This window comes from Lemur catta, chromosome 4 (assembly GCF_020740605.2).
Source record: "Lemur catta isolate mLemCat1 chromosome 4, mLemCat1.pri, whole genome shotgun sequence".
Lineage (NCBI taxonomy): Eukaryota > Metazoa > Chordata > Mammalia > Primates > Lemuridae > Lemur > Lemur catta.
In genome coordinates this window covers 31,490,725-31,510,999 of record NC_059131.1, presented here as the reverse complement: position 1 = coordinate 31,510,999, position 20,275 = coordinate 31,490,725, and the positions used below count along the sequence as shown (strand labels likewise).

Here is a 20,275-nt window from a genome sequence, read left to right as displayed (position 1 = left end):
GCCAGACCCCATCTCCTAAAAAAGAAAAAAAAAGGTGCATCATATGTTTAAATCTAGTGTTCAGACTGTGTGTGTACAATGAAATTAGAATTCAAATATACATCAATCTTGGTGATAAGACGCTCTCAACAAAAAGATTTATCAAAATGCTAAAACAAAGGAATAGAAGCAACATACTCCAATGACCTACTGCAATAAGAACCTATGTCCCAGAGATAGAAATTAATTTATTCATTCCTAGCTATTTAGTGAATACATATATATGTCAGGTACTGTAATTGGTATTGTGGATTCAAAGGTGAAGAAAAACAGATACAGTCACAAAACTAACGGATACAACAAGCCGTTATGTGGGGAAAGGGAGGGAGAGAGACAGACATTAGTAAAATAATCACAAAAATGAATGTTTAATTACATACCTGGCTCTCTACATGAGCACATCACAAAGTAAGTGACCTGCCCTAAACTGATGGATTAGCCAAGGTTTGAAGAAAAAAAAAGTAAACGTTAACTATGTGGGGCCGTGAGAAGATCTGGAATAAAGGGAACTGAACATGCAAAAGTTCTGCAGCAGGACATAGACTGTGGAACCAAAGGAAGGATACAGCATGGCTGGAGTCCAGAGGATACAGGGGAGAGTATGTGGGCAAAGGGGCTGGAGACAGAGGCCAGGCAAACTCCACAGTCTTGCTGACTAGAGTAATGACCTGGGTTTTTACCTACATGCAATTAAAAGCCACTAAACGGATGCAGGGTAGGGGAGAGCAAATTCAGATCTAATATAGAAATTAGGGGTGTTCCAGGATGTAATTTCCTCCCTACTAAATGAACACAGCCTGATCTTTCTCAGAACCAGACTTGGCAGCAGGAAACCTAGGTTTCTAGTCCTGATTGTGTCACTAATTAAATGTGAGTCCTTATATAATTTACTTCACTTTCTGTGCCTGGGGCTCATCACCTATAAAATAGTCTATCCTAGATTTCTAAGGCCTCAAACAACTCAAAAACCTCTTTCTCTTTTATTCTTATCCCCTCCCCCTCCAAATTATTTAGTCCTCAGAGTCCAGGCAAAAGAGAAAATCCAGTACCTACACTCCTCCTGGGCTGAGGCTTTGTTCCAGCAATAGCTCCCCGATAATGCTTGTGACATACTGCTCTTCCAGCCAGGAGGGTGCAGATCCTGTTCTGGCCAACATCACACAGGGAGTCACAGGCTAGAACTGCCACCAACTAACTTACTTCCACTACTAACCAATTCAGCATTTCCATGGTTCCAAGGAATTGTGTTCCCATGGAGGGAGGGACGGAAATCAATATAGGTTAAACCGATTTTTTTCCTTTGCATATTGTTCAAAATACACTTTACTTTTTTTTTTACTTTTTTTTTTTTTCCCGTAAAGACAAGGTCTCCCTATGTTGCCCAGGCTGTTCTCGAACTCTTGGCCTCAAGCAATCCTCCCACCTCTGCCTCCCAAAGTACTAGGATTACAGGTCTGAGCCACCACACCCAGCCAAAATACACTTTATGTTTTAATGAAAAAAAGGGTGAAATCTCTTAAGCCTCCATGGATTCAATGTTTTGAACAATTAGGAATCTTATATATCTTAGATTAGCAGTGTTTGAAATTGACAGTTCAGCTACATTCATAACAAATCTCAAAATGAAGATGCTAGAGATAGTGATGTGCAGGCAGCTTAATTACTTGCTCCCAAAATATTATTGGTGATTCGACAGGTGGCATATATTGTCTTGGATAAACAGGTGTCACATTAGGAATGCTGAAAGCCTATTGCAGTCTTCATAGGAAAGTCACAGAGAGAATCACCTAGTAAGGGCTATCAGATCCAAGAGTTGCACAGCCCTGCCCTCTCTGTCCTCTGTAGTAGGAGGCCTCAGACCATGGTTTGGTCACTTAAGGAGAAAGGTACTAAAGTGATCAGTACAGGATCATAAACACTGAAGGAAAAGTAAGAACTTGATGTTCCAAATTCAACCAAATGGCGAATTCATTTTCATTTAATGGCACAAAACAACCTATCAACCTTTCGTACATTCTTTTTGGTAAACAATCTGCAAAACTCACATAATGAAAATATTAATAATCAATTTTTAACCACATCCACTCGTTTTTATAGAAATGTCTTGGGATCTTAAAAGCCTAAGTAAAGCTGAATCTGGAGTAGTCTGAGCAAGAAACAAAAGAATCTAAATGTTCCAGACAAAAGAACATATTTTCTTCAGGCTATCTAATCAAAGAAAGAATAATGATATTTAAATCCAAGCCATTTTAACAAATCTGAAGCAGAAGGGTAGGTATAAAATATAATCTGGTAGAGGACAGAGAACTTCCCAGTAAGAATCAAGAGCAAATCCAAATCCTGTCTCTGAAACCAGCTACACAAACATGACAAAGCACAATTTCTTGAGCCTCTGAAACTACTTCTGCTTAAAAAAATAGTAGCAGTAGTAAATAACTTAAAGTAATATATGTGATACAACAGTGACTTCCAAATTACTAAACACTAAAGGAAATAAACAGAAGAGATAAAAACACTGGAAGGTATGAAGGTAACTTACTAAAAGGACCACAATAGGCAAGTATTACAGAGAATATACATAAAATGTATTTAAACTAATGAAGGTATATAAATAGTGTCCTCTTTAAAACGCTTTTTGTATAAATAGCCTTCACTCACAAAACAAATATCAAATCTTTAAAAGTTCGCCCTCTTCCAAACGAACTTCACTTGCTGTCTCACACAGTCACCAGCAGTGGGAAGCAGAGAGTTGCTATAGCCGCTAACCAAAAGCCCACACACGTGCTCTCTGCACCCCTCAGACCCACCTTCAGGCAAGTCAGCCCAACTGCTTGAGATCCTGAGTTGGTACAAGAGCTCTGTACCATCTCAGGAACAAGCTTGTCCACTCTCACTCCTCAAACAGGCCAGAGGGAACTTGCTAGACTATAACAAGGACCACATCCAGGGTTATAATCTGGGAAGCATTAGCTCATAAAAAAAGTGTTAAAGGGACTGGTTAAATAACAGTTTATCTATACAAGGGAAGATGTCCTAACATTAGGAAAAAACTTTGTAGGTTCCTATAAATGATAAGAAAAGGTATTTATGTTACATAGTTAGGGAAAACATTGGGAGAGAAGGGGTATAAAACTTATTTTAAAGGACCTCAGCTATGTTAAAAAGAAAGTTCATGAGACTTGTCTTATCAGTAATCAAATCGTGATGCTTGAACACGGATAAACAGATTAACAATACAGAAGAGAATAGATTAAAAGTCCAAAAGCAGACCTAAGTATATCCAGGACCTTAAACTATAATAGTAGGACAATTATAAAGAACAAATTCAATACAAGGTGTTAGAATGATTAAACATATTGGAAAAAAAAAAAAAACAAGACTGGATCCCTACCTCACTCTACTCACAAAATTAAACTCTAGATAGATTTACAGTCCTAAATATGAATAAAACCTCAAAACTATTAGAAAAAAATAGGACACGGGAAAACATGATGTAAGAACAGAGTGACTGGAGTTGTGCGGCACGAAGAACATGAAAGATGGCCAGCAAACCATCAGGAGCCAGGCAAGGGAAGCATCCTCCCCTGCCGGTTTCAGAGGGAACATGGCCCTGCTGACACTCTGAATTTGGACTTTTGGCCTCCAAAACTGTGAGACAATAAATTTCTGTTGTTTTAAAAGCCAGAAAGAAAAAGAAAATACAACTCTTTAAGTAAAATAATAATACAAGTGAAGTAAGGACAAAGGCTATGAATCTAAAATACAAAGAAGAGAAAACTTGAAAAAAGCCAATAAACATGAAAATATACTAATGTCATTAGGTATCTGGGAAAATATAAATTAAAATGAAAAAGCATCAGGTTAGGAAACACATGAAAATACCAAGTTTCGAAGATAATGTAAGGAAATGAATGAAGAAAGGAGAACCCTCATTAACTGCTTCTGGGACTATCAACTTCTACCATGGTGTACAAAACAAAAAATCTTGCTACATGTGGTCTAATTCAAAATGAGCACTATGCTCTGAATCAGCATTCCTACTCCAGTTACACCCTAAAAAGCTCACGTATATACTCACAAAGGGACATGTGCTGGAATTTTCCAATGTAGCATTATGGGTACTAGCAAAAGAAAAATGTTTAAAGCATTCCAGATGTTCACTGGTAACAGAATACACAAATAATATTGTATAACATGAAAGAATATTACAAATACTATTATACAAAGCAGTTGAAATGAATGAACTGGGTGTACTTACTAACATGGCTAGATCTCAATAATGGGTAAGTGGCAAATGTTACACAATAAATTCAAGCACAAATAAAACAATGTTTATATTGTTTTGGATACATAAATATATAGTAGAACTATAAAAACAGACTAGATTTATAGCAGATTTGTTACAGTGGCCATCTCTTGACAGGAGGCAGAGGTGAAGAAGAATAGGACTCAGGAGAGAATATTAGGGACTTCAACATTAACTTTCATGGTTAGAAAAAGTTTTTAAATTGGAAGAACTAAAATATTAACATTTTCTTTAGGTGACATTATGTGGAATTTTATTATATTATCCTTTGTACTATTCTGTTAATTTGCTATTTTTGTTTATAATACACAAAAAAGGCTAAATGGAAACGAAATAGATCATTCTGATCTGGGTATTGAGAATAAAGATGGGGGCTGCTGCTGTACTATTTTTCAATTTTTCATAATAAGCATACATTAATATTAGAATTGAGAAAAAGTCTTTTTCAACAGGAAAAACTATACAAGTAGGTACTTAATTAGATTCCATGTAGTTCTGGAAGTTCTTACAAACATGACGCACAAACATGACATCTATACATCTATACTCTTGTTTTTCTGGTAAAATACTCTCCACATTTTTTTTTTTAAGACAGTCTCCCTCTGTCACCTGGGCTAGAATGCAAGTGGCATCATCATAGCTCACTGCAGCCTCAAACTCTTGGGCTCAAGCAATCCTCTTGCCTCAGCCTCTTATGTAGCTGGTACTACAGGCACATACCACCATGTCCAGCTAATTTCTTAATTTTTTGTAGAGACAGCGTCTTACTATGTTGCCCAAGCTGGTGAGGGGAAAAAATGCAAGTTCCCCACCACATACATAACAGAAACACTGTGCTAGCCTGGAGTGCTCAGCAACATTACTACAAAATAAATTAAGCAGGTACCAAAGTAACTACTTGGGGCGGGGGGAGGGTCCCAGCACTTTTGAGTGCCTCAGTACTTTCCTGTCTTGAAACGGCCAGCAGGCTCAAAGCAGCCCTGACTGCTTTAGAGCTGCTTTGGTTATCCTATAGTGCCCATTAGCTAACTGTAATACTAAAATCTCCAACTCGTGGAAAATTGTAATATCATTAACATAACATGGGTTGCATGACAGTACAGTTGATGATGGTACTGTGTCTGAGTGATTTGTTTCACTGTGAACATGCAAAGATACAGTATACAAACTTTGCATTACTCACTGGGAAGAGATCTAAAGCAACACCACAGGGTGGGCAGATAGGGATTTTGCTAGCAAGAAGCACCGGTGGGAGGAATTCCTGTATCACCCAGGATCAAGTGCCCTTATAAATAACCTCTAATAAACTCATCTAAATTGCCAAAGTTGGACTTACCTGAATCATTCTTTGGTCTCTCAGCTCCCTCTCAGTTTGGGGGGTGGTTTTTCTATACTGTACTGGGATTTTCCCAAAATAGCTGGTCTCAAACTCCTGGCCTCAAGCAATCTGCCCACCTAGACCTCCCAAAGTGCTCAGATTACAGGTGTGAGCCACTGCACAGAGCCTACTCTCCAAGTTCTAAACAATCAAAATACAAATGTATTTTGGAAATCCTAAAACTGTGGATAAAATATTAATGCCCCAATGGAGAGAACAAAACTTTATAGAACAAAGTTTACAGAAGAAACAACATTCCAATCTTAGAAAAAGGATAAGAAAAGGGGTCGTATAGGGGCTACAGACCACTAATGGTCATAATCTATAATTGTACAGAAATACACAGAAAGCATATGAAACAAATTTGATTTGCATTCCTACATGAGTTTTTACAGTATCACAACAAATATTTTGTGAAGAGCATTTCAAATTGGTATATAATGAGAAAGTAATAAAACCTATCATTCATTGTATTCCATTCTGTCAAAAAACAAATTTGAAACTTTTGTTTTATGTAATAAATATTGGCCAAATACCTCATCAAACCTCAGTTCTCTCATCTGTAAAATGAGCACCCTATCATGCCTACTACAAAGCATTATAGGGATCAGATATAATATTAATAAGTAATTTTGATTGGCAAAAAACCTACAGGTCTACTTTTTTGGAACATGCAGAGAAACGTGTGCCAGGCCCAATTCCTGGCCACAGCTGGTATTAGTGGCATAATTAAACTGAATATGGGTAGCTTCATTTGATCACGAAAAGAAAAGATTAAATAGATTTAAAAGATAGCAACCATAATATAATGAAATAACGTAAGAAAACAGTCCTGTTTCTAGTGAACAGGCACGAAAAACTTTAAATATTGATATTGACTAATGACATGACGACAAAGTAACTCCTACAGCAAGTTTCAAGAGGAGATCACTTTCACATAAAAAAAAAATTAAAAAGCATTATGTATGTTCTACAACTACGTAAGTACATAGACTCAGTCCATAGAAAAAGTAAAATCAACCTGGGCAGCTGGCACGCACCTGCAGTCCCAGCTCCTTGGGAACCTGAGGCGAGAGAATCGCTTAAGCCTAGGAGTTCGAGACCACCCTGGGCAACATAGCAAGAAACCAACTCAAAAAACAACAACAACAACAACAACAACAACAACAACAACAAAAACATTAAAACAGATAAATCAAAATGGTAAATTGTGTCCTCCCCAAAATGTTGTTTTGCCATTTCACACCTCCTCCATGGAATAGTCATTCTTCTCTTAGTTCACAAACAGAAGAGTGACTTAGGAACCCAGTTAACCAACTATAGCCAAGTCAAATCAACCTAGCAGTCTGTAGGGCTCAGAACAAGAAAGTTCCCAGGTTTACAGTATTGCTTAATGGCTTAATAATTTAAAAGTAGCAAAAGGATAAATAATCCTAAAATTTTGAAGAGTGCCTTACCAACGTGATGTCTCGGGAAGCCGCAGCAGCACTCATATGCAAACTAGGCTGCCTCACAGAACTGCTGCAATCAAGGGCTCTAGCGAATGTCCCAACAGCACTGAATAAACCACAAACACAATGAGAAAAAATTAAGCTTGTTATTTTTGTATATTTAAAAAAACATATTTGGGTAGTGAATGAAAAATTGTAAAAGAAAAAGCAAAACAAGTTGTTGGGAGATTGAGAATCAAATATCAAGTAAAAAGTATTTTCCTTCTGTAAGATTTAATAATTGACAAGCCAATTTACCATAAACGGATCCTCATAATTAAACCAAGAAAAAATAGCTCATGTGGGCATAAAGGAAAGGGAAGATCTATTATAAAATGCCACAGAATAAACCATTCGTATCCAAATTGGCTCAAAAAATAAAAAGTCAGTGAGCTGCAGAGTTTGACTATTACAGCAAAGCAAGTTCTGATCACTTTTTTAGCCCAAATTATGAAATCCCAGCAACATTTTTTCCTTGAAATATCATTAACTATAGCAACCCCTTCCCGTGATGACTCAATATAAAAATAGACTTCCACAAAAATCCCATTTAAAAAAAATTACCACAACAATGATTTCCATTTAATGATTTAGAAGGGCTTCCTCTATGTAAGGAACCCTAACCTCAACAGGTACAGCATGAAATGAAGATAAGACTCGTTGCTTACTACCCATATTTTAAACATGTTAGCTGAGGAAGAGATTTTTCTAAATATTTTAATTAAAATATAACATACATGCAGTAAAGTACACAATGTACAGCGATGTATAGTTATCATAAAGTGAATGTACCGCACCCATGTCATAAACATCCAGGCCCAGAAAGAACATGGCCAGCAACCCAGGAGGCTTCTCATGCTCCTTCCCAAAGGGAGCCGGCATCCTGGATTCCACCACCACCTATTAGTTTGGCTCAAATAGGATGGCAATATAGACACTACACTCTCTGTTCAGCTTCTTGTGTTCAAAATGATGTTTGCGGATTCATCCACAATGGTGACTACAGCTGTGTCCATTCATTTAACCTACTATGCAGCATTCTTTTGTACCATTCCCCACCCCCACCTCTGCTCTATTGCTGATTCACATTCCACGTCACTTCTGGTTTGGGGTACTATGAATAGTGCCATGCATGCCATTTGTATACATATCTTTTGGTGCAAGGGTGTATACATTTTTGCCAGGTATATATTTAGGAGTGAAACTTAAGGGATGTTATGCATTAGAGGATAGCCAATCATTTTCCAAAGTAGTTGTACCAATTTTTACTCCAAGGAGACTGCTGGTTCTTCCACATCTTCACCAATGCTTGACACTGACTCTGAAATTTTCACCATTCTAATAGATGGGCAGTGGCATTTGACTGTGGCCTTAATTTGCATCTGAAGATTTTTTTTAAATATTGAAAATAAAAAGATACTAGGGACCAAGCCCTTGGTATATCCCTCATGCTGGCTTCAAAGGAAAAGAAAACATATTAGCCCTTGGCAATCAGGAAAAGGAATAAACAGAATGCAAATCAAATTTGAAAACTGCAACATCTCCTAAATAATCCACAATTTGGATAATTTGTCTGGGGTCCCTAGGCCAGGGGTTCCATCAATAACTCATTTCCACTCCTGAATCTTCAGTCTCCTCCATTCAACTGAATGGCCCCTCCCCAATGATGTACATCAAGTGTCTCCATCCAATTGCATAGTGCTTGCTCAGTGAGGGGCTCTGGAGTCCCAGTGTCTGGTCACCCATTCAAAGTGTGACAATCCATGGTGACCAGCTCTATGAACAGTGCTATGTAAGGATGAGCTAAGACTATTTTTTTCATTTGTATTATGAAAAGAGTTCAAAAGAAAATTAGAAAATAATACACTGAAGACTCATGCATCTATGTCCAGATCTAATTGATTTTAACATTTTGCCATGTTTGGTTCATTTTTTAAAGAAAAGAACTATGTACCCGGGCGTGGTGGCTCACGCCTGTAATCCTAGCACTCTGGGAGGCCGAGGTGGGCGGATCGTTTGAGCTCAGGAGTTCGAGACCAGCCTGAGCAAGAGTGAGACCCAGTCTCTACTAAAAATAGAAAGAAACTATCTGGCCAACTAAAACATATATAGAAAAAAATTAGCCGGGCATGGTGGCGCATGCCTGTAGTCCCAGCTACTTGGGCGGCTGAGGCAGTAGGATCGCTTAAGCCCAGGAGTTTGAGGTTGCTGTGAGCTAGGCTGACGTCATGGCACTCACTCTAGCCTGGGCAATAAAGCAAGACTCTGTCTCAAAAAAAAAAAAAAAAAGAACTATGTAAATTTCGTTAAAACCGCCTGTATATCCTCCATTAATGTATAAAAAAATCCATTAATGAAATAAAGCATTGCTTTGTACATTATAGAACTTTTCATAAATGACTACTCCATATACACATAAATGATCATATTGTATGTATCCTCAAAATATTATCTTTCAAATTATCTCTTTGCTACATATAGTTCTAACTCATTCATTTAATTGCTGTAAGTAATATTCCACTAAATGAGTATACCACCTTAGGTTTTTTCCAATTTTTCCACTATAACAATGCTATGATAATTTCAATTATTTTCTGTTTTGGGGCCATTTTCCCCATGAGCATCATTTATCGTTATAATTGAAAAAATAAAAATAAAATTCTGCCCCATTCATTTTCTCAGAAAAGAGGAGGAGGAAGGAAGCAGGCTAGCCAGGCAGCAGGCTGAATGCTTGCAAAGAAAGCTCTGTGCTTAGCAACAGGCCTCCTCAAACACGGATGCAGCGAGAGGGATTCCGACAGCATGTACTTATTGATACTCGAATGATCCATGTCTACAGTAAATGAGATCACTGCTTCCATTAAAGATACGGGATTTCAGGGATTCAATTTCTTTTGTTTTCTTTATGAGCAAAAATTAATAAACCTATTTTCATTTAAAATAGAAATTAATGATAGTAAACTATTATTTAGGACATGGTATGATATGTATTAATACTAAACTTTCTTATATAACTAGAAAAAGAATAATACAACCAATGTAAGAAAAGTAGCATACAAAAAAAAGGAATGTACAAATACCTATAAATTCTTTTATAAAAGAAAAGATATTCCTTGATTCAATAATGACATACTCACCGTGCTACAACTAAAAACTGGTCAATCTGTCGATCTGTAAGTGGGCTATTTGGGTCCCAAACTTTAACTTCCAATTTTGACTGTTCCCTCTCATCTGATTCTCCTGTCCAAAAACAAATGAAATGGAGTCCTGTTACTCACAAGAAACGCTGTCTCCATATGGTTAATGAGAACGGTCACCATAGCATTAGAAATGTTTGAATGCAAGGTAAATGTTCATAGTTCTGGTACACTCTTTTAAACGGCAGATGTACAACACTTTGTAAAGTGAACACTGATGATAAAAGAACGAAAGCAATCCTATGGTACCTTCATTTAGTCGTTAACATCTTTTCCAGAGTACATACTTCTATGTGTGAGGGGCACTATGCCCTACGCTAAGAGATATAAAGATGAAAAAGAAAGCACCACTACCACAGTCACTTAAACTACGATAAAACTTACGTAATGATACAAACAAAAGCCATAAGAGACATGTAGATATAGCTGTAAGAATCCGAAGATTAGGGAAATCATTTCAGGCTAGCTAGGAAACAACATCATGAAGGAGGTGGCACTTCTGCTGAGAACTACATGGTATGAATGTACTGGTAGGGGAAAAGGACTTTAAAAAAGAAATGAGAACATAAACATAGTCACTGAGCATCAAAATGTGATAGAGAAAGCAGCTCATTCTGTCTGGAGTACATTAATGGGAATGAGAGAAGACAGTTAGGAGAAGTGAGTTATGATATATTACTAATTACCTTCAGCACAAAATGTTGCTCAAATATTCTAAAAAACTAAGGTTGTATGAAACTGTCATCCTAGAGGCCCTTTCCTGGACAATTAGAAATACTCTTTGTTCTAAATAAAATTCATTTTTTATTGCACCAGCCATCAGAGTACTACGCTTTTTATACTATATTTAATTCAGAAACATACAAGGATGACATTTATCATCATTTTTGTTCAATATGAGTTCTGGCCAATAATGTATTAAGTTATAAATCAAAGGAATAATACGTTATTAAAATGGCACAATAAAAAACAAATACAAAAAAACCACAATGGCTTTCCAAACAAAGAAAATATAATGTAAAAAAAAAATCACATTCATTGTAACAATAAAAACATAAAACACTAAGAAATAAAATTGGAGGTTTTACATAAAGAAATTTCAGCTGGGTACAGTGGCATATGCCGTAGTCTCAGTTCCTTAGGAGGCTGATATAGGAAGATATCTTGAGCCCAAGAGTTCAAGTTTGAGGCCATCCTAGGCAACAACATAGTGAGACCCTGCCTCTAACAGCCCTAAAAAGCTCTTTTGTGGGCACAATTGCCCTGTAGAAGAAACGAACATCAGTGAAGTGAAGTAAACAGCAGATGCAAACAGGCTTTCTCTGAGTCCCCTTTATCCAGATCTAGGAAAGACTAACTCATAGAAAAAGGAGACTGGAGGTCTGACAGAGACACATTACCATAGGGGCTATATCTATTCTTTCTTTTTTTTTCAGCAGTTTAGACATCATTAGTTTATTATAAAAGAGAGACATGAAAATTATTTACACGATGAAAGATTTCAGAGCTTCAGTAGAATGAGCTTCATGTCAATGCCATTTCAATAGTGATTTATTTCAGTCTACATACTTTCCAAGAATGTCACCATCTCTAAATAAGAAATAATCTTTGTCATCTACAACTACTTTGGTGCCTCCATATTTTGGGAAAAGGACTTTATCTCCAACTTTCACACTAACTGGTTGAATCTCTCCACCCTTTCCTTTAGAGCCCAATCCAACAGCCACTACTGTTGCTTGCAACACTTCTCCTTGAGATTTTTCTGGAAGCATAATGCCTCCTTTGCTTACAGTTTTGGCTGCATTCCTTTCAATCAATACTCGGTCAACAGGCGGAAGAAACTTTATAAATGCTTGTCCTGCCATGACTCCCGCCGCCGCAGCTCGTACTCTGTGCTTGTGCAGCTGCTGCAAGAAGAGACCCCTACACATCTATTCTTTCTGAGAGCAGCTGCAGGATTACCTGAGAGATTTTATCTAGTAACAAGACAGCTTCACAGCCTTTGCTGGCCATGCTTTCCTCCTTTCCCTCTCCCCTAACCCATGTCGCCCCCTGCCCCCACAAAAAGCCCCAAGCCCCTCTTCGTTCTATAACCTCAGGATGATATAAATACTTCAGTCATCTGACTCTTCTTTGAGTCTTCTAGTGTTTGTGTTTTAAGCTAAGTGTCATTTTAAGAGAGTCAAAAAGCTTCTTAAAAAAATTTTTTTTAAGTTTATAAACTAAAAAAGTTACAGTAAAGTAAGATTAATTTATTAGTTCTAGGCCTCCACATTAACTCACCACTCTCTGACTCATCCAGAGCAAGTTCTAGCCCTGCAAGTTCCATTCATGGTAAGTATCCTATACAGGTACCATTTTTATCTTTTATAGCATCTTCTTACTGTACCTTTTCTATGTTTAGACATGCTTAGACACACACATACTTACCATTCGTTACAATTGCCTACAGTATTCAGTGCAGTAACATGCTCAACAGGTTTGTACCTTAGGAGCAATAGGCCATATACCATGTAGTCTAGTTGTACAGTAGGCTATGCCTGCTAGGTTTGTGTAAGTAATACTCTATGATATTCACACAATGATGAAATTGCCTAAAGACACGTGTCTCAGAACGTATGAACGTCATTAAGTGATGCATGACTATATAATTAGTTTTGAAAGAAGATAAAATTATTTCAATATTAATCTCTATAAGTCAGTTATTAAAATAAGATTAACTAAAACTGGATTAGATTATACAACAGTAATCAAAACAATATTGTATTAGCACAAAAAGAAACTATCAAAAGTATGGAAAGAAACTGGATCATATGAAAATTTAAGTATTTTTATAATTATGTAAGTATTAACTAACATTTATTGAATGCTACGTCCTAAGGAATGCTTTATAGCAGGATTCTCAATCTAAGCACTATTGACACTTTGGGTCCAATACTTGCTGTGTATTATAGGATCCTTAGCAGCATCCCTGGCCTCTACCAACTAGATAACAGTAGCATGCTCCCTCCGCCTTTCCTATTTCCACTTCCTCCAACAGTTGTGACAAACTAAAAATGTCCACACATTATCTTATGTACCCTGGGTTACAAAAATTGCCAGAGTTGAGAATTACTGTTCTATATGATTGCAATGACTATCTATTTACACAATTGTTACAGGCTGGTGTTTTTAAATTGATTAGCATCCACCACATTGTAAAAAAAAAAAGTCAGGCTGGGCACATGCCTGAAATCCCAGAATTTTGGGAGGCCGAGGCTAGAGGAAAGCTGGAGGCCAGGCATTTGTGACCAGCCTGGGCAACATAATAAGAAACAAAAATGAAAAGAAAAAAATTAGCTAGGCACAGTGGCTGTAGTCTCAGCTACTTTGGAGGCTAAGGCGGGAGGATCACTTGAGCCCAGGAGTTCAAGACCAGGCAATATAACGAAACCCTATCTTGAAAGAAAAGAAGGAAAGGGAAAAAGAAAGGAAAAATGAAAGGGGAAAGGGGGAGGAAAGGGGAGAGGAGGGGAGGGAAGGAAGAAAAGAAATTAGCCAGGCGTGGTGGCATGCGCCTATAGTCCTAGCTACTCAGGAGGCTGAAACAGGAGGATCACTGGAGCCCAGGAGTCCAAGGCTGCAGCGAGGTGTGATCATACCGCTGCATTCCAGTATGGGCAATAGAGCAAGATCCTTTCTCTTAAAACAAAACAAAAACAAAACAACAACAACAACAACAAAAAAGTACACCCAGGTTTTGTCCAAATCTGTGAATCCAGAGTCATTTTAGTTTAATAATTTAATGTTATTATACCACTTTTTAACAGTTAAAATTTTAAATGTAATATGTAAAATAGATTTCTTGCTTAAAACTCCAGTAGTATATGAAATACATTTAAATAGTAATTCGAAACTTCCCATGTACGATGACATCTTTCTCTATGGAAAATTCTCTAGGTAGTTTATTCAAATTCCATGAAATGGGCAGGGCGCTGTGGCTCATGCCTGTAATCCTAGCACTCTGGGAGGCCGAGGCAGGAGGATCGTTTGAGCTCAGGAGTTCGAGACCAGCTTGAGCAAGAGCGAAACCCCGTCTCTACTAAAAAATAGAAAGAAATTATCTAGACAACTAAAAATATATAGAAAAAAAATTAGCGAGGCATGGTGGCACATGCCTGTAGTCCCAGCTACTTGGGAGGCTGAGGCAGAAGGATTGTTTGAGCCCAGAAGTTTGAGGTTGCTGTGAGCTAGGCTGACGCCACGGTACTCTAGTCTAGGCAACAGAGTGGGACCCTGCCTCAAAAAAAAAAAAAAAAAAAAAAAATTTCCATGAAAGATTTAAAATCTCAAAGGTTTTGGGGGTGGACCCTGATAGGGTGGGGACAGAGCTTTTGGGCAGGAAAAGGACCTAGAGAAAGGATTGAGAGGGGAGACCAGCGTCTTACAGTTGCTCTGGAGTGAGGGCGGACCTGCTGCTGCCTTGCCAAGACTGCTGGTGAACCCACCAATGCCGAGGCGGCCCACCTGAGTCTGGATCGCTGACTTCAGCTTGGGATTCTTCCAAATGAGCGACAGCAACTTCTTCAGTTCCTCATTTCCTGCACTAGTCTCTCTAACGCCAAAGCCCTTCATAACTGGAATCCATGCGGTGCTTTATGTATAGTCATCAAGGCTACAGCTTTGGATCCTAGATGACGGCTCACACCCAAGGAGATGAGATCCCTACCAGGCCGGGTAGGAGTCACTCTGGCTTCCAAATCTTACGCTTCACAGAAGCTACTGTGTCTTATGACAATTCCATAGGTGTAGCTTCTAGGGTCTTCACAAGGGACACGTTCCATCTCAAGAACCACCTTCTAGGAAGCCCAGAGTTACAGCTTCTTGTCAGGTATTCATAGTTCAACTACAATTCTTCTCTGTCCACACATACGTTACCAACAGGGGTAATTTTTATCATAAGCACTGTTGCTGGTCACATACTTCATATTCTACCTTTATCTGGTTACCAAGGAATACAGCTAGAGAGTTAACCAGAAGTCAAATTCTCAAACAGAAGAAAGACTTTTGTTAACCCTTTGCCCACATCCATTTTTTTCAATCAACTTTACTGAGGTATAATTCTCATGCAATAAAATGCACCCATTTTAAGTGGAACAATTTGATGAGTTTTGACAAATGTATATACCATGTAACCACTATAACCAGATACAGAATATTTCTATGACCCCGAAAAGTACCCCTGGGCTTTTTCCTAGTCAATTCCCCAGCCCCCACCCCTATCCCTAATAAATTAGTCTTTTCTAGAGTTTTAGTCATGCACCATATCCTCTTCTGTGTCTGCCTTTTTTTTTTTGAGATGGGGTATTGCTGTCACCCAGGCTGGAGTGCGATGGCATGATCATAGCTCACTGGCAGCCTCGAATTCCTGGACTCAGGTGGCTTACCGACCTCAGCATCCCAAGCAGCTGGGACTACAGGCAGACACCACCATGCCTGGCTAATTCTTTTATTTTTTGTAGAAACGGTGTCTTGTTATGTTGCCCTCCTGGCCTCAAACTAACCTCCTGCCTCAGCCTCCCAAAGTGCTAAGGTTACAGGTGTGAGTCACCTCTAGCCCCGCCTGTTTCTGCTTTCTTTTGTTCAGAATAGTATTTTTGAAATTCATCCATGTGGTTGTTTGTATTATTAGTTTGCTCCTTTTTACGACGAACTAGTATCCTATTATATGACTATAGCACAATTTGTCTATCCACCTGTTGATGGATATTTTAGTCATTTCCATTTTTGGCTATTATGAATGAATCTTAAACATTTTTGTGTAAGGCCTCGGATAAAAATCTAGGAGTGGAATTGCTAGATCATATGGTAAATGTATGTTTAATGTTATAAGAAACTGCCTAATCGTTTTTCATTTTACATTTACACCAACATTAAATGAGAATTCCAGTTGCGCAGCATCTTTGCCAGTATTTGACATTGTAAGCCTTTAAATTTTTAGCTAGTAGTATCTCACTGGGGTTTTCATTTGCATTTCCCTGATGACTTACGACATTAAAAATATTTGCATGTCTTATCGGCCATTTGTGTATCTTCTGTGAAGTTCTGTTACAGATCTTTTGCCCATTTTTAAAAATTAGATTATCTTCTAATTATGAAGCTGTAAAAATACTTATATAGCCTGGATACAAATCCTTTATCAAATATATGTGTTGCAAATATTTTCTCCCAGTTGTGGCTTGTCTTTGCATTGCCTTAACAGTGTCTTTTGAAGAGCAGAAGCTTTTAATTTTGATAAAGTTCAGTTTATCAAAGATTTTTTTTTAATGGTCCACACTTTTTGTGTCTTACCTAAGAAATCTGCTAACTCTAAGGTCACGAAGATACTCCCCTAATTTTCATCTAGAAGTTTTCATAATTTAAGCTTTTACATTTATATTGGTGAGCCATTTCAAGTTCATATTTGTGTATGATGTGAGATAAGGGCAGAGGTTCTTTGTTAAAAATATATGGACATCCAATTGTTCTATCACCTTTAGCTTAAAGAAATACGTACAGGTCTATTTCTGGATTCTCTGTTCTGTTCTACTGATCTGAATGTCCATCCTTATGTACCGTCTTGATAGTTTTTTATACTGAAATACATTTATTAAAATATTGAACATAAAAAATTTAAAAAATAAAATCTCAGGCTGGGCATGGTGGCTCAAACCTGTAATCGTAGCACTCTGGGAGGCCGAGGCAGGAGGCTCACTTGAGGTCAGGAGTTCAAGACCAGCCTGAGCAAGAGTGAGACCCAGTCTCTACTAAAAATAGAAAAAAATTAGCTGGGCAACTAAAAATAGAAAAAATTAGCCGGGTATGGTGGTGCACGTCTATAGTCCCAGCTACTCAGGAGGCTGAGGCAGGAAGATCACTTGAGCCCAGGAGTTTGAGGTTGCTGTGAGCTAGGCTGATGCCACAGCACTCTAGTCCGGGCAACAGAGCGAGACTGTCTCAAAACTAAACTAAAAACTAAACTAAAATAAAATAAAATCTCAAAGAAAACTTTACTTCATTTACAAACTACATACACATCTTTAGAGTTTGTTGGGTGGTAGGTAGCCATAAATAAATTTAAAGATTCAAAAGACACAAAAAGATATATTCCCTAGTGAGACAAATGCCAGAACAATCTCCTAGAATTCATCAAGACATGTTCAGAAAGAAAGCAAGCCTGTAACATATTCTGGCACGGTGCTGCTGCTGCCACCTACCCAAGATATTAATTCCGGTTCCATATTGCAAGCCAATGCAAATTAGAATCTGGCCACTCGGGAGTATCAAAGGGTTAGTAAAGCACGGATTCCAACAAGTCCTAAACATCTGTTCTTGAATATGATATTTTCTCTACTATTTAATTTCCCTACAACCAGGTACTAGCTAGCTATGTATGGAAGTTTCTGTGATGGCAGTGTCCGTGTTTTTCAAGTGTACTTTATCTGTTGGTATACACTATTATCCTTCTTATTCCATCTGCCCCCAAAATTAATTAGAAAAAAGAAAAGGAGTTCTGTAAACTTTGCATCTAGTCAGTTGCCTGATTACAAGTGAAAAACATTCTGTATATGCTAAATGTTTCAGAATGAAATAAGAGTCTAAAACAACTTCTACATTTATGATGAAAAACTGGTAATTTTCTCTAAAATCTACAAATCCGGTGTTTTTCTTTGTTAAAGATGAATACAAAAAGTTAACAAGTCATAAAATGTAAAAACAAATAAGAAACATTTATAACCTATATGACTAAAACTATATTTTAAAAAACAACTACCATTCCCACAATACCCAAAAGTAGCCTTGAAGAAAGGGAAAGACATTCCTTTATTTCTGGTTAGGACATTCCAACATCATCAAAATGCCTATTCTCCGTAGATTAGCTTAAACTGCAACCCCAATGAAAATAGGAAGGACTTTTTTCCAGGTGCTAGTCAAGTAGCTCATGAAGTTCATTTGCAAAAAAATAGCATGCAGCAGTGGATAGGAAAACACTGAAAAGTAAGAGCTACCAGAAGGGACTAGGGTTCCCAGACATTAACACATACTACCAATCCTCTATGATTAAAACTGCAATGGATCCGAGCAAGAACTGACAAATCACTGGAATAGAACAAACACCTAAAAACAAATCTACATGCTACTCAATATTATAAAATGATCAGTGGCTCCCCAAGTAATATATAATATTAATGCAAGGTCAACCAGAATCTTAGTGAAATCCGGAAGAGAAAAAAGTGACAAATAGATAATAAATTTCAAGAAAAAACATGGCTGGGTGCAGTAGTTCATGCCTGTACTCCCAGCACTTTGGGAAGCTGAGGTGGAAGGATTGCTTGAGGCCAGGAGTTCAAGACCAGCCTGGGCAACAGAGTGAGAGATCCCCATCTCTACAAAAAAATTAAAAATTAGCTGGGTATGGTGGCACACGCTTGTAGTCCCAACTGCTTGGGAGGCCGAAGTGGAAGGACCACTGGAGCCCAGGAATTCAAGGTTAAAGTAAGGTATGATCCTACCACAGCCTGGGTGATAGAGTGAGACCTCGTCTCAAAAAAAAAAAAGAAAGAAAGAAAGCTCATGATGTGAACACCAACCCCCAAGAAATTTTAAAGAGCAATAATGAGGGAAAACTTGCCCTACCATAAAATTTATAAGAGATAGATAAAATAGCCAGGTGCAGTGGCTCACACCTGTAAACCTAGCACTTTGGGAAGCTGAGGCAGGAGGATCGCTTGAGGTCAGGAGTTCAAGACTGAGCAACATAACGAGGCCCCACACTCTACAGAAAATAGAAAAATTAGGTGGGCATGGTGGTGCACACCTGTAGTCCCAGCTACTCAGGAGGCTGAGGCAGGAGAAACACTTGAGCCCAGGAGTCTGAAGCTGCAGTGAGCTACAATGACACCACTGTACTATAGCCCAAGCAACAAAGCAAGACCCTATCTCAAAAAAAAAAAAAAGAGATAAATGAAATAAACCTGGATCTATCACACCATAGAACATTCCACAGAATATAATTTCATGGATCACTATTTTTATGTAACACTGTACAAGAACAGGTTTACACTAATAACGCTGTGTAATAGCAGTTAAGGAGGGATGATCTGAGGGATTACTACCTTTTGATTCCAGTACTGCATAATTGCATTTTCTACTACATTTCGTGTTGTTTGCAATAAGATAAATTTTAAGATTGTAATGGAAAAAAGCAAAGCAAATGGAGCCCCTTTGTTATGCCAGATCACAAAGAGACATGAATCACCACAAGTACTTTTACCTGTACAGAGTTTATTTGGGGATTGTGACTGGGTAATGAAGAGATGGGACTGAAAGAGGCGTCAAGTGCTGTACTGATCAGCGGATTTCGTAATCCTGAGTCTGGCAGTACACTAGGGTGCCTTGAGAGGCTCGATGGGGGCCTGTTCCCCACTTCACCCAGAACAACTCTTCTTACTTTAGTTAAGGTTATGTTGCATGATATTTCATATAAAGAAAGCTTTCTGTTGCCTGAATACAGTTTGTAAACCACGCACCCAGAAGAATGCCAGGAGAAACTTGTTAAAAGTCAATTAACACTATTTAATGAACTCTAAGATCTAGTATATTAACGAATATTTAGTCCCAATTTCTAAATACACAGGATGTCTTTCAGATAGCTAGCATAACTACCCAAATGCCACAAGCTGTTAAGAATTATGGCCCCTACCCGTAAAATAAACCTCAAGTCCTTTTTGAGGATCCTAGAATAAATTTTTCCATTTTACCTATTATTTCATTTCCTAAAATAATAACTTTTAACAATTCTTAGCTTGGTAGACATGCTTCTGTGGTTTTTTTTTTTTTAGGGGGG

The 20,275-nt window shown here is 37.9% G+C and overlaps 1 protein-coding gene across 5 annotated transcripts in view; it reads right to left on the bottom strand.

The window, feature by feature from the left end:
* Window positions 1–20,275, bottom strand: part of MTA3 (metastasis associated 1 family member 3) — a 224,326-nt gene that overhangs the window by 85,054 nt on the left and 118,997 nt on the right. For all 5 annotated transcript variants that reach the window (XM_045549481.1, XM_045549482.1, XM_045549484.1 and 2 more), the window contains 2 exons: window positions 10,351–10,453; window positions 7,181–7,280 (listed from right to left, as the gene is read on the bottom strand). In XM_045549481.1, coding sequence (XP_045405437.1) covers window positions 7,181–7,280; window positions 10,351–10,453 — 203 coding nt within the window. The remainder of the gene's footprint in view (window positions 1–7,180; window positions 7,281–10,350; window positions 10,454–20,275) is intronic.